The sequence below is a fragment of the Argiope bruennichi genome, chromosome 8, assembly GCF_947563725.1.
Source record: "Argiope bruennichi chromosome 8, qqArgBrue1.1, whole genome shotgun sequence".
In the NCBI taxonomy this organism is placed as follows: Eukaryota; Metazoa; Arthropoda; class Arachnida; order Araneae; family Araneidae; genus Argiope; species Argiope bruennichi.
Genome location: NC_079158.1, coordinates 92,704,368 through 92,719,253, shown reverse-complemented (window position 1 = coordinate 92,719,253; position 14,886 = coordinate 92,704,368). Strand labels below are relative to the sequence as shown.

The window sequence follows — 14,886 nt, the reverse complement described above, 5'->3', positions numbered from 1 at the left end:
ATATATTAAAATGAAAAGTGAATGCAAGTATATCTCAGTAAAGCACATCCTGCTATAATATCACATGCAACCACAACGGTGAGCAGTTTGTTTCACTCGGAAGAACGAGCATCAGAAAGAGGTCTTTGAAGTCCTGAGTTTTCAAAAATACATCACAGAAATTAGGTCTTTGAATGGAAAAAAAAAAAAACTGCAATTTCATAGGATTAGCATCTAAGATTATTTAGAAGCTGAACACAGACGTCTAGGGAACACACATCATTTTTTGATATCAGAAAACATGTGTTAGAGTCTCTAAATCCCAAGGCCCACACTCGCATTTCAGTATTTAGTTGCTTTGAAGAAAGACGAAAGTAAGCTTGAATTCGAATTTAGTAATATAAATTTCATTTAGACCAGTAATAAAATAATAAAATTAAAGGGCATTATTTATATTTGTTCTTCTGCATATAATAGTATTATTACAATTTTTGGGCTACTATTGCTTTAATTATTTAAGGAAAAAAATAATAGTTTCGTTCATGTTTATAAAAATTTACAGATACTCACCCATTATGTTTAACGACACATCTCTTCTTGCTGTTCGACTTCTGTTATTTTCGGCGACGCAATGATATTTCCCGCCATCACGTGATCTCTGCAGATCCTCAATGACCAAAGTTCCGTTGGGAAAGGTTTTCTGTCTATGATTGTGAGGCAAAGGTCTTCCATCTGTAAATGAAAACAATTTTAGGAAACCTTTAATTCATCATATCAATTATAGAAGTCGATAGAATTGAACTGCAAAAAAGAAGAATAATCATAAGATATAGAAAAAGAAAATATTTGTGATAGTTTTAAATGAGATATGTATCACCATATTTGCATGCGTGCATGTAAAAAAAATAAGATCTGAAATATCGTGTAAAAAATTTCATTACAGAATATGTTCCTCCCACTGGGAGGCACCTCAGAAATGAGACATAGAAGCTTCTAGAATGATGCTTTTTCTCGTCACCCTGGTGCGTACAAAAATGTTAGAGACTGGCTACGTCTTGCCAATGGGGAGACATAGCCAGCACTGAACCGGCTCCCAACTTTTCTCACTGAACAGGTTGTATCTTGGCCTGTGATGACCCTTCGTACTCACAGGATAACTGTGGGCACACAACATTAACAATGGTGGAAAACTTTCGTCAGTGTTGATGTGGTGGCGGTCCAGTCACTCAATTTTATACGCGTGCCTTAGTGGAGAGTTGGAGTGCCCGCTTATGGTTTTAAATTACAGAATATGTTCATTAATTCTCAAAGAGAGATATTTAATTATAGGCCATATACTTTACATTTCTTTAGATATTGGAAGAATGAAATATTTTAATTTTTGGCACACACACCGATTTGAAATTGCATGCACTGCTCAGTTGTTTACACGTGGAAGAAACCCAGGTAATATAGAAAACACAGCAGTATGTCTGAGAATACTATTTTTGAGCATAATTCTGTGAAACTCAGTTGCTTGGAATAAAAGATAAGTATATAATAAGTTACGACGCTTACCAATCGAAAACATCTAAACTAATACCTTTTATAGAATCGACTTTCATATACTACTGTATAATTCTAAAAATACCCTTCGTGGAAAAGATGATTATATAGAGTTAAATTACTTGTTGTTTGTAAAGGCGTAACATATTGCTATTTATAACTGAGTAATTAGGAGAATTTGTTACCTTTCGAGAATTACATGTTCTTCCTAGGCGATGTGATACTTAAACTATGAATTTTATTCTGGTAATGCAATAGGATAAGGGACTAAAATAGAATCGACTCTCATTAAATTAGATTGATTTCTGAGTTAACACATAAGACACTCATTCCTTTATCGCCCTACTTTACTCAATAAAAGTAATGTAGAGGATAAAATTTCAAAAATTAAAAGGATACATATATTTGAATAGTTAAATTCTTAATTATTAGAACACTAATAAATTAAATTTTAAAATTTTATATGTAAATGTTTTTGAATTCAAATCCCCAAAATAAACCAACAGCCAGTAGGAGCATGGGCAATCAATAATATGTGTATGACATATATGTATGATATTTTGAGAATCATATATAAACAATTATGTTCTCATCCTTATTGGTTGGTAAACATAAACAGATACTCCGACCCCCCCCCCCCGAATGTATCTGAAAATATTGAATGATCGGAACGCCATGACTGCATATACGGAAACTATCGTTGAGTTCTATGAGCCATCACCGGCTTTTGTACAACTTTTCTCGTAGGAGATATGTCCCGTCCTCGGTATGGCGTAACTACCTCCACAAATCTTCTGTACCTATTAGGATGCCTGGAAACAATCATGATATCGGAATTTCTCATACCAATATGTGAGGAACCCCGCAGGAGGATCTATAGACTAATTAAGACTTCGTTTTATTGAAAATATATTCTTCCACTGAATAATTTTCATGTTAGTGATTGCTTTGGAAGCAATAACTAACATGAAAACATCACAATTATCATTTTTATAAAATTGTATAAAATTACGAACTATAAAAGGGACTAATTTTTAAATTTTAAAATTGTTCTGTCTTTTCTTTTAGTAGTAGATGCAATTAAAATGCAATGTTCTAAATGATAATGAAAAAAAATAGTAAATTCCAATCAGCAATGAGTTTTGAATTGTAATAATGAAATATATTCAGTGTACATTCAGAAAGAAAATGTCGTCAAAATGTTAAATATAGCAATTTTTATGTCAGCCAGTGACATTCAAACAAGAGTTTAATGTGATTTTGAAAAAAAAAAATCAGAAATTTATAGTCGTTACTTGCAGTTAAAAATCTCGGAGAACATCAAAAGCATAAAGGAAAAGATCCACCGACTAGATAGATATAAAACCATACTCCGATCCCTACAGAAATGCAACTAAAACTTCAATCTAGTAAAAGAACATTCTTCGGTCTTGTAGTTTGTTACCATAGCGATCGGTTTGGATGAAAGAAAGAAAGAAACTGGATTCATGGATGGTAAGAAAAAAATTCCTTACATGAAAGGATGAAGTCACGCATCACTGTAATGACCTCTTCAGAACGGTCAAAGGGACCTTTGGAGTAGGATGAATCGATCATTTTCAGAGCCCGATGATAACCCGCGATATATCGATAGTCCATCCTCACTGTTATGCCTTACTAAATGGGGGACTATTTTCCGGCGCTGGAACTATACGATCGACGTGTATGAGACGGCGGAATGGGATGTTATCGGTTCTTTGGGGGAATGTTACAGTTTGTTCTTCTTCTTTCTCTCGCGTGTTGGTCTACTTCGATTATCTGACTCTACAGAGCTTAAAACCAGAAGAAATTAAATTTCGGATCTTATCAAAGGGATGTTTCTTTTTTGGGGAGACAATATTGACTCTGGGAATCAAATATTGAAGGGACGAGGTAGAGATTTCAGAGTATTGTTATTTTATTAGTTATGTTATCTTGTTTTTTCTTTTCTCCCTGGTGTGGGTGAAAACTTTTTCCAAGCCGGGTGTCTGATAAATTGATTTTCGTCTATAGATAACATTTATACTGGCAAGATATATCATTACATCTTTTTCGACTCAGTGCTTAAGCTATTTTTCAACATTTTATAAATATTTCCATTTTTACTGTACGAAATTATGTGGAAAGAAAGACAGGCAGAATTTATGAATTAACCAATCAAAGAAATTATTGTAAATATTTTTATTTATTACTGATAACATTTATACTGAAAAGATATATCACTACATCTTTTTTTCAACTCCGTGCTTAAGCTATTTTTCAAAATTCTATAAATATTTTCATTTGGACAATACGAAAGTGTGAGGAAAGACAGACAAAAAAAAAAATTATAAACTAACCAATCAAAGAAGTTATTATGAAAGATAAAAATTTTATTATAATTTTGCATATCACTCAGCAGATATCAATCTTATAACATAATTTATAAAAATGATTTTATGAATTTCTTCATCTTCTTATTTTATACAATATTTTGTATTAAAAACTAATGTGAATTCATACTTTGGAAGTTTTTTAAAAAATATTTGAAACACGAATAAGTAAGCAAAATTGCTTATAATGGTATTTTTATACAAAATTATATAATTATTTTTTTTCCGACTCAGTCATTGAGCTATTTTTCAGTATTTTATAAATATTTCAATTTTTTCAATACAAGAGCATGTGAAAAGAAAGATAAACAAAATTTATCAATTAACTGATCAAAGAAATTATTATGACATAAAATTTTATTAGAATTCTGTATGTCACTTAGCAGATATTAATGATATGTCGTAATTTGTTAAAAAGCGGTCCTACAATTGTTTCGTTTACTTATGTATTATAATATTTTTTTTTATTAATGACTAAGGGGAATTCATACTTTCGATATTTTAAATAAATATTTGAAGCACAAATAAAGAAACGAAAAAAAAAAAATGTTTATAATGGTACTTTTATAAAAAAAAAAAAAAAAATTCGTAAAATGACAGTTTCTTTTTAAAACCCGATCCTTTTAAATCAAATTTGTTTAAACATTCATTTATTATTGCAAAATCAGGATTTATGACCAGTTTAAGTCTTGGAATGAGAAAATTATTTTCCAGTTTACTTATTTGTTAAAATATTTTATGTTATAAATTACTGTAATTCATACTTTTGAAATTTTAATTAGTTATTTCCGGATGCGAATTTAAAAGAAAGTGTTTATAATGGTAATGTTATAAACCTCATAAGTAACTGTTTAAAATCTGAAGATTCTCATTTCAGTTTTCTAAATAATCTTCAATGAATTACTTCAAAATCAGAATTTATCCTCAATTTAAGTTTTTAAATTAAAATCTGTGAATCCGAAATTCCTTCTCCATAATATTTATTATTAAGTTTTCAAAAATGCCAATGCTCAATATATTTCAAACTTCTGATATCCTGCTTTATAATTCTACATATACATTTCTGCTTAGAAAATGAAACCGAATTTCATCAGAAAGTATCCCAGACATTGCATTCAAACATTTCAACTAACTATTATAAGAATGGGAGCCATTTCATTAACATAATCACCTCAATTAAGCAAAACTCCTTATAAGACTATGCACATATTGTCTTGATTACATAATAAAGCAGCAGATGTCTTTAAGAATTTTATCTTAATAAGCTGGATTTAGAGTTGTGAGTCTCAAGACTAGCTAAATTGATTTTAAATGGTAATATTATTCTTTCTTGCAAAGTAAACTGTATTATTTTAATTACTTCTGATTCAAGATGAAAAACCAGAAGTCGTTAATTAAAAAAATACAATCTTTAAACCATCGAGATCAATTATATTGAAATACAATAGTGAAATAATAATAATAAACTATTATATTTGGACTAATAATTGTATTTTACTATTTCCCCAGAAAGTTAAATCTGATTAGCCCTCCAGCTGCTTATCCTGCGATTTCAGTGGGTTGGCAATCAGTTCATTTTCTGTTGCAACCGCGTTTTTAGTAGTTTAGAGTGTTTATTTTTACGATTACAGATTTTTAATATATTATATTAGTATCATGTAACAAATAGTATGAGTTCACTTTCTTTGAAAAATATTTGAACTTATTTGCAAACATCTAATCTAAATAGAGATTTTTAAATAATTACGCAGCCGGAGTGTTAAACTAAAACTATAAATTTTGATGATCAGGTAAAATTGAGAGTACGTAGAAAATACATAGGAGTAAATTGTTTAAACCTAATATCAAAATTCTTTTTGTATAATTTTTTAAATGTATTTTTAACCGAAAATTTAAACTTTTTTTCCCTAGGATTAAAAATTCGTGATTTATCAATAAATTTTTATAAATAATTTATGGAGCTAATGATTTTAATATTATATATAAAAAATGAATATTATTTTCTAAGTGATGATCAGTTCTTGAGAGGAGCATATAATTATTATATATAAGTAGTAATAAAAATTAAATATAACTTTAAAAATCAAACAAATGAATAAATTAATAATAATGTATATTTTCACTCAACACGTTCCCTGAAAAGATAACTTCAAAAATCATTTTTAGTCAGACACACATCAAAATATTTGAAATTTAGGTGCCATTTATGAGTTTTTATATGTTGTGTTTAATAAAACTTCGTAAAATATACTTAATAATTCTGTGAAGTTTATCAACGGCGTATATTAAACGATTTCATTTCATCCCAAATTTTCATTGAGGTATACTAAAAAAAATGCACTTCTATACTTTAAAATTTAAATAATGTCTTGACAGGGAACGTGTGTATATCACTCACTCTCTCTTTCTCTCTCCAAAAAGTGAATCCGAAATTTGAACCTACCTCTCTCCCAATACACTTTGGTAATTGGGTAACCAGAAACTGGACAGTGCACTGTGATGATTTGACCATCCAGCGCTGTGAGGTTCCTCATTGGCCGTATGAAGGGCGGACCAAAGACATTGAGACGTCTGGAATGATTAATTACTTGGACCCCATTCTGAGCCACGCACTGGTACGTCCCACCATCCTCCACTGTGACGCTGGATACGTTGACATAGCTATTGACTGTCCGTTCGTCGCTTACGTAATCACCTACCCTGATATGGTAGGCTTCAGGGATTGCGAATCCGTCTACCAACCAAGTTACTTGAGGCAGAGGGTTTCCGGAAGCAGAGCATTTCAAGGACACCGATGTTCCAGGGTGTACAGCTTGTTCCGAGAAGACGTATGTGAAAGTGGGGGCGTCCTCTGATGTTTTGATAATGTTTAGCACAGTTTTGGAGAAAGGAGGAGTGAGTGGGTGGGATAGAAAAGAAAAAGAAGAAAGGCATTAAGTTCTTGTTAATTGCAGTTTGTAAAGCCAATGCGATAAGCATTGGGCTTCAAATATATCTTTTAAACATGCATATGATTAACTGAAATACAAATTAAATCTAAGGTAGATAAATTTTCAAAAGTGCGCGTATATTAGATGTTTTATCGCATTTAAATTAAATAAAGAATTACTAATGATGGACTGGAACTTATAAAATTATATTATAAGGTTTACAGCAATAAGTAATTAAGTCATATGGTTGGTGTATAAAAAAATAGTAAATACCTGTAAATCAATTAAGACATATGGTTGATATATATATATATTGACCTTGAATTTAGAATTTTTGTTACATTGAAATTAAAATCAAGAACAATTGCAAAAAGGATTATTTTCCCATATATCATTCCATATAGTACAAAAAATAAGCTCAATACAACACATGTGATAGATCATTCGAAATCTCCATGCGCCGTACACTAGTTTGGTGAAGCCGTCTAGGTTAAATGAATAAATGCGATATGGTCAAGGGGATTAAACAATTATTTGAAGTAATAATAGTAAAATATTAATAATAACCGATTAATCACATTGTCCTTAACATATATGAAAAAAAAAAAAACATTATGTCATATTTATATAAGGAAAAAAAAAGAAGTTATAAAATATGACGAATATCACAATAAAATAAATAACAATAATACCATTACATAAATTTAAATTAATGTTAAATCAGTTTGCATGAACTGATTAATCATCAATCAATCAATTTCACAAAAAAATTCATTTTTTTTTAAAAATCTTTATAATTTATAAGTTACTCAGATTTACCCCCCCCCCTTTAAATTAACAATACTTGAAAAATGAAAAAAAAATCATTTGTATTCAATGTATTATTGAATTAATAACTATTATTGATAATTCCACCTTAAATTTAATTTTAAAGCAAATGATTCCAATCTGTAACTTTCTTGTATTAAATAAAATTCACATGGTTTATTTTAATTAATTATTCCCATATTTTTTCAATGGCAAATAAAGATGCATGTATGTTTATTGACTGACATGGAGAAAAGTTGTTTCCAGTTTTTTCATAGTACATGTTTTACAGTAACTAGAATCAGATTTTCTCTGATGTTAAATTTATTTATTATCGAATATGTAACTAGAAATAAGTTTTTCGAAGCGGTTTGATAGAAATGTATAAATTTCGTACATTTCTTTGAAGAAATGATATGGTTTTAAATCTAAGAAATGTCTGGTGCATGAACATTATACATACCAGATGTATAAAAATAGATACAACATAACATATCAAAAATGAGACATTCAAATTTTAAAGTAGGAAACTCATCTTTTGCTGGGAGGAATTTTGAAATAAATTACCAGCAATACTACTTAGAATTATTTTTTGTTATATTACATCAAACATATCTTATTTATTTTTGCACTTTGAAAGAAAAGAAAAATGAAGAGAAAATTTATTTATTAGTTATTTTTCTTCAATAGAATCTACTTTTATTTCATATTCCACAAGTTTACCATGTCGGTATTTCTCGTCTGGTATATATATTTTCATTCTACCTTATATATAAAAGTATTTTTATTTTAAAGGATGATATCACTGAAGGAATCGTAAAACCTAATTTATAAAATTATGTAAATGTTCTTAGTAAAATCATTCTTAATTCAAAATATATTAAATAAAAATAAATCGAGTTGTTTGCTTTTAGTATACTTAATATTCTGACTTTGAAAAAATAAGACAACTCATAGCTTTGAAATGACTCTAGAAGCTATATTCGCTGCAAATACCTGGTGAAAGGGACTATATTTTTCACTTTTAAAAAAATTAAATAAATAAATACAATAAAAAAATATCCTTCTGTTTGCTTAACATTAGTTAAAAATTTGCTTAACGTTTATGAAAGAAATACTGCATTTGGTTACAAACATACAATTTCTTTTATATTGTAATTATTTTCTAAATTGATATGTGAATTTTTTCATCGCTATTTATTTATTATGAATAGGAATGTTGGCAACTTTGCAGTTAAATTGGAAGAACTATGAATTCAGCAATGCAATAAAAATGATGACATCAAAAATCAAAATAAAACAATAACATCTTTTATAAGTAAATTTATTTTAAACGTAATGTAAATTATTGCGAGTATGTTACGGAAGGCAATAAAAAAACTGTTTTTCCATAAAATTTCAATTATATATTTATATTTTTAAATGAAACAAAAACAAAGATATCATGTCAAATTACATATAAAATTTAATAAATCTCCAAAAGTTTATGATTTATATAGAAAAAAATTCCAAGTGATCTTTATAAATAAGGAAATAAACATTAAATATTATTTCAATCCTATTTTGCTCAAAGAGAGCAATTTTTATTTCATTAAATTAAATATTTAAGTAAATACTATATTAGATGGAAACTAGCAATATCATAAGCATATAATACCAGTATACATAATAAATATACGTTTAAATAATTTCCCAATTTTATAACGTATAATCTCTAAGTATACAAGTATACTTTAAACTCAACTAGTAGTTTTTATCTTTTAAAAACATTTACAATCATATGACATCCATAAATCATAGATAAAATAAATTCTTAAGTAAATAATACATTAGATAGAAACTGACAATAACATAAATATATAATGCCAGTATCAATAATATAGATAAGTTTAAATAATTATCCAAATTTTTAACATATAATTTTTAAGCATACAAATATAATTTAAACATAACTAGTATTTTTTAACTTTTAAAACCTTTTACAATCATATTCGATTCAAAATTAAAATTCCCCTTTTTATTCTATTTTATGAATTAAAATTCATCCATATAACGTCTTGTTTTGATATTTTCAAAATTAAGAATTTCTCTATGTTGTCTTGATAATAATATGGTTCATTCATAACTTTTATTTGACTTTGTGAGCAAGAGATTAGGTGCTGAAACCAGAAAGGACTTGCCTTTCTTGAATTCATCTGTATTTGTAAATAAGCTTTCTGCAAAGCGAATTTTTTCTATCAATCATTTTATAATGTAAAAAGGGATTTTTTCAAGTATATCAAAGTAGATTGAATTAACAGCTGCCACTGGCATCTGTATAAGACTTTGTTCAAAGAAAATGCAATCTTTTCATTCTAGGGGAAGCCTCTTTTTCCTCACAATTCTCTCACAATCGATCATTGCATGCTTTATTATAAGTCAGTAAGCAATTCTATCATAAACCTGCAAAGGTGCAAGTGACATTTCTCTTTTGATTGTTCCCTCCCTATTTCAATCAAGCCAATTTTCTTGGGATTAATTGTAATTATTTCGAATTGGAAATGCTTGAAGACTAACCTTGTAGAATATAAAACATTCTGAATCAATTTTCAATTTTACTGATTAAACAGCTTGGATAGGATAAGTATGGTTATTAGAATCGATTTCAAAATATGGTATTAAATATTTATTGATTTTAAAGAGTTAATTATTGCTGTAATAAAAAATATTTATAAACAAGCTGGAATCGTCTTAACAAAACTTTCTTGCATGCTCGCCTTTCATGTTATTGGCGTACAACAGTCAAGAAATAATAAAAGTAGGCGTGAATTTAGCATTTTTCTGAATTTATTGTGTCATCTTTGGTGAAATATTTGGCGATTAATCTCTGATATGTGTTAATAGTATCCAAAAATCGAATTTACAATTTAGGTCATTTTTCTCAATCAATTGAAACAAAATTTTGACACAAAACTGCATTTGTAGTCACTAAATCTCATAAAATCAGTTATTTTTAAGTCATTTCGTTTTTGAATTATCGCGTTTATTTATTTTTGAAAGTACAAATAGACAGACAAAATGTAAATAAATTTCACTCAAGTTTCACAGGTATTTTACATTTAAGATGTTCAATCCGTGTACTAAATTTTATCTATCTAACTCTCCTCTTTTTGTAATTATCATGTTATCCTATATTTAAGCAGCCGGACAGACGGACTTACTCTGAACAGATTCTTCTCAAAATCTGATAGAAATTTGCAAAGTTTGATGTAACCGTATACCGAATTCCAACTGTCAAACTCAAAAATTTTTTGGGCTATCTTTGTCACAAAAAGACAGACGGATCATTTCCCAAAATTGTGTTTTTCGAATTCAGCGAAGTTGACGAAGTTTTTGACGATTTCTATGCTTTCTCTATATGAGATAGTAAAAAAAAAAAAAAAAAAAAAAACTGTTTTTATATCCATATATTAAGGAAAAGAATGATTAACTGTCGGTAACTTATATTCCCCATCTTACGGAAGCTAAAGAAAATTTCAGACGAGAGAAAAAAAAATAAAAAAATCGGAGTTTATTATTTTGTTTAGACGGATTCAGTTTGCTTAGAAATGACCAATTCAATGTGTTATCTAACTATAGGAAAAATCTTTAACTCAGTTTGAGATCTTTTTTTATTTTTTTTTAATTGGCTTAACACATATAGTGATGCCGGCGTCCTGGCATAGGTGTAGCGTGTCTTCCTCATGATCTGGACACCTCGAATTCGAGTCCCGGTTCGATCATGGTTGTTCTCCTTCTGTGTTCTACCTGTGTGGTGTGTCGCTTGTGAAATTTATGAGATCATAGAAAGCAAAAATAATTTTCTTGGTAATCTTTAAAAATCATGACAAAAAAAGGGAAGAGAAATTTATGGTTGCAGCATGTCTTGTATATTCAACCGCAATCGTATCTAAAGTTGGAGCTCGTATCTCTTTGATTTATATTGTTGGCAGTTTAAGAAAAACTTCCATTATAAAACCCCAGAGAGATAAAATATGCAAATTAGCGTGTAATTTTCAACGAAATATTTAATATATTTACTTTAGAATGAAATTATTGTACGATATTGTTACAATATAAAGACGCATCTAAACATTAAATATATCATCTCTTATACATTTGAAAAGCAACTGAAACATTTAGGACGTGGAAAACTGTGCGTTTGCTTCTGGTAACACTCTTTACACTTGAATCTAATATACATCACGCAGAAAAAATTCCAGGATGTCATTAAATCATTCATCGCCTACATTTAAGATGAAATAAGTGCAATAGAAATGATGTTGCGTGTCTAAGCTTAAAATTTAGAGCTAGACTCCTATTTTGTCATATTTATTTATTCTGGCCTGTTTCTTATCTTATTTTAATCATGAAACAAGGTTACGTTTGTATAGCAGCATTAACATCTTCCCCTCTTTCCTTTTTGTTGCAAAATCTATGTAACGAATTCTGTACATGAGGTAACAAAGTGGATTTTTCATACAAACGCGAACTTTAATCCTTTTCTTAGGTTTTCTTAAATTTCAAAATTTTAAAATTATGCATGATTTTATGCTTTCTTTAAATTTGCGATTGATTTTTAATAATTAATTGTTTTAATCTTAATGAATTTTTAATGTTTAAAACTCAGTGTAAAGGGAAAAATTTCGAAATCAATGGAAAAAAATTAAAAGCTACTTTCTGTAAATAAATTCCCATACATTCTTTTAGCAAATAAATAAAGTGAAATACTTTGAATTAGAATTATTGTATGCAATTAATGTTTACTATTAAAAATTTGGAAATCCACAGGAAATAGTATAGAACTAAATGAATAAGAATTATATTTTGGGACGACTGAAATGTATGGGTAAATTTATGATATTCTAGAATGCAGAAAACAATTGCTTCTAATATTTCATAAGAAACTTGTCGCATGAAAGGACAATAAGTTATACAGTAAAACTATATATTTTAATTTAAAATCTTTAAACTTTTAATTTAAAAATTAGACTTTAAAATTAATTTATCTCAAATGTGAACAATGTAACATATGGTCAGTTCAAAGTTACTAGAGGTTAATTGAAATGATTAGACATTTCATAATCCTGCTTCCCCGCCTTTTCCTTTCGATTTTCTTGATATACAATATTTTAGTACTGAGGGCGTCCTTTTCTAAGAAAATAATAATAATAATAATAAGTGTAGGGCAGTATAATACCAACTTTCTAAAGATGTATAGCCACCATTATAGAAAGGAGTGTCAAAAAGTGTTTGTCTTCAGGTCGTCAGGTAAATGTTTGTAATTTGTTAGTCAAGTTCAAAATAATCCAGTAAATAAAAATTTCCCCTGGACGGAAGACACCATTGTTACAAAAAAATATATCATTATAAACAGATTTTACTCAATTTTACTCGATTTACTTTATGAGACATAACAATAAATGAAGCCTTTGTATGGAATCTTCTCAATAAAAATATATTCTCCTGTTGTAGAATTGTAATGAAAATGCTGCATTTTCCTATTGCAGAATTAAAATTAAAAAAATAACATTCATGCATGAATTTTTTAAAACGGATATATTTTACAAAGCTTATCTTTTCTCTTTTACGTATCGCTTTGGGATTCTAATTAAGCAGAGTCATCTATTAGGAAATGCATCAAGTAATAGCATTTTCCATTTAACTTAGCTTCCTACAGTCAATTCTCCTTGCTTAAGAAATTTAGTTAATTCCTTTCATGATTTATTAGAATTCATTAATTGTTCTTGATGAATTTAATGTGCAACAAACCTTGAACGATAACTCGATTCAGCGGCCTTTGAAACATTATCGCATCAACCAAGTAATGAATAATCGACTTTTGAAAAAGATCACATAGATCTGCCTATTTAATAAAATTTGAGGTACATAATTGCATTTAATGGTCTTTATTTATGGGATGTATTAATGAGACATATTTGTATTGTGTCTGTTAATTTATGATCACTGAACAATAAACTGAACAGAGATGTGGATTGTTGATTAAGACAAAGAAATGTCTCAAAAACGTCTTCCTATTTTCCTTGTTATTTATTAAAATTATTTACATTGGAATTAACTGAAAAAAATGTCTTCAGATTTTACTAAATAAGTTTAATTTGAATTTCTTCTTATTTAGTGTTAATTCATATTTTGCGTCGTTATTTTTTAAAAGCAATTTTAAATAAAAATTAATAGATTATAATATATTTATAAATATGTCATTGGAGATACGCTATTATAATATTCTTTTGTAAAACAGAAGTTTCAAAATTTAATTCCTTTCTATAAGCTTTCAGTAAAATATCTTTCTAGAAAGATATTTAAAAAAATTGCGAATCAGTTAAAATGTTCTAGAATGAATGAAACAGAATGTTTCTCTGGTTTCTTCTTAAAACGTTTTATAATATGTTCGTTCACCTCTTAAGGCTTGTGTTTCTGCAGGAGACAAGAACTGGTAAGCTTCAAAATTGGAATTCCAATTAATGAACAGGTATTTGATATTTCTTTTATTATTCTCAGTGGTTTGTGACATTTTGCTGCCTTTTTGTTCTCTTCAGTGAGTGATATATCTTTCAAGGAAATCAAGACTTGAATTTAATTTAATAAAGGGAAGTTTTTGAAAAACAGATAATCTTTCTAGAAGCTGCTGATTAGGCAATTTAGCATAAATAATTGTTATTCACATTTCTGTAGACTTTCTTTTATTTTTTATAGAAATAATTCTTTGTTTTTTCCCTTCATAGAATGAATAGCAGAACAGGCATCTAAATATATAATTCAATACATTCAGATACCTATTCTGATCTAAATCTCTGTTCAGATATCTGAATATGTAATTTGATATAATTCAAGTTTATATATTACCCATTTATTACTGTGTTGGGTTCGCTGAAGAAATAAAAATATTGAAATCGAGTTAATTTATAAACACATAAAAATGTATAATTTCCACATTATATCTAGAAATAATAAAAACTTTTATCCCTTCAGATGTTATATGAAAACGTACAATTGGAGTTTTAAACCAAATTTGAAGCCGAGTTTGCTAAACAATAATAATTACTTTCCTATTAAACAAAATTTAATTAATAATAAACATGAAGAATGCGAAAATTGGTTAAATAATTACTTCTTAATGAAGGGTTAGTTCGGATATTAAATTTTGCAAAGAAATAACTGAAATAATAAAGTTCTTCATTTCATATTGTTTCAAA

General features: G+C 28.2%; 1 protein-coding gene across 4 annotated transcripts in view; it reads right to left on the bottom strand.

The window, feature by feature from the left end:
• Nucleotides 1-14,886, bottom strand: part of LOC129981841 (cell adhesion molecule Dscam2-like) — a 430,627-nt gene that overhangs the window by 186,407 nt on the left and 229,334 nt on the right. For 3 of the 4 annotated variants that reach the window (XM_056092863.1, XM_056092864.1, XM_056092865.1), the window contains exons 7-8: nt 6,358-6,765; nt 550-711 (exon numbers count right to left, since the gene is read on the bottom strand). In XM_056092863.1, the coding sequence (XP_055948838.1) occupies nt 550-711; nt 6,358-6,765 (570 nt within the window). The remainder of the gene's footprint in view (nt 1-549; nt 712-6,357; nt 6,766-14,886) is intronic. The other variant, XM_056092866.1, reaches the window with a different exon arrangement.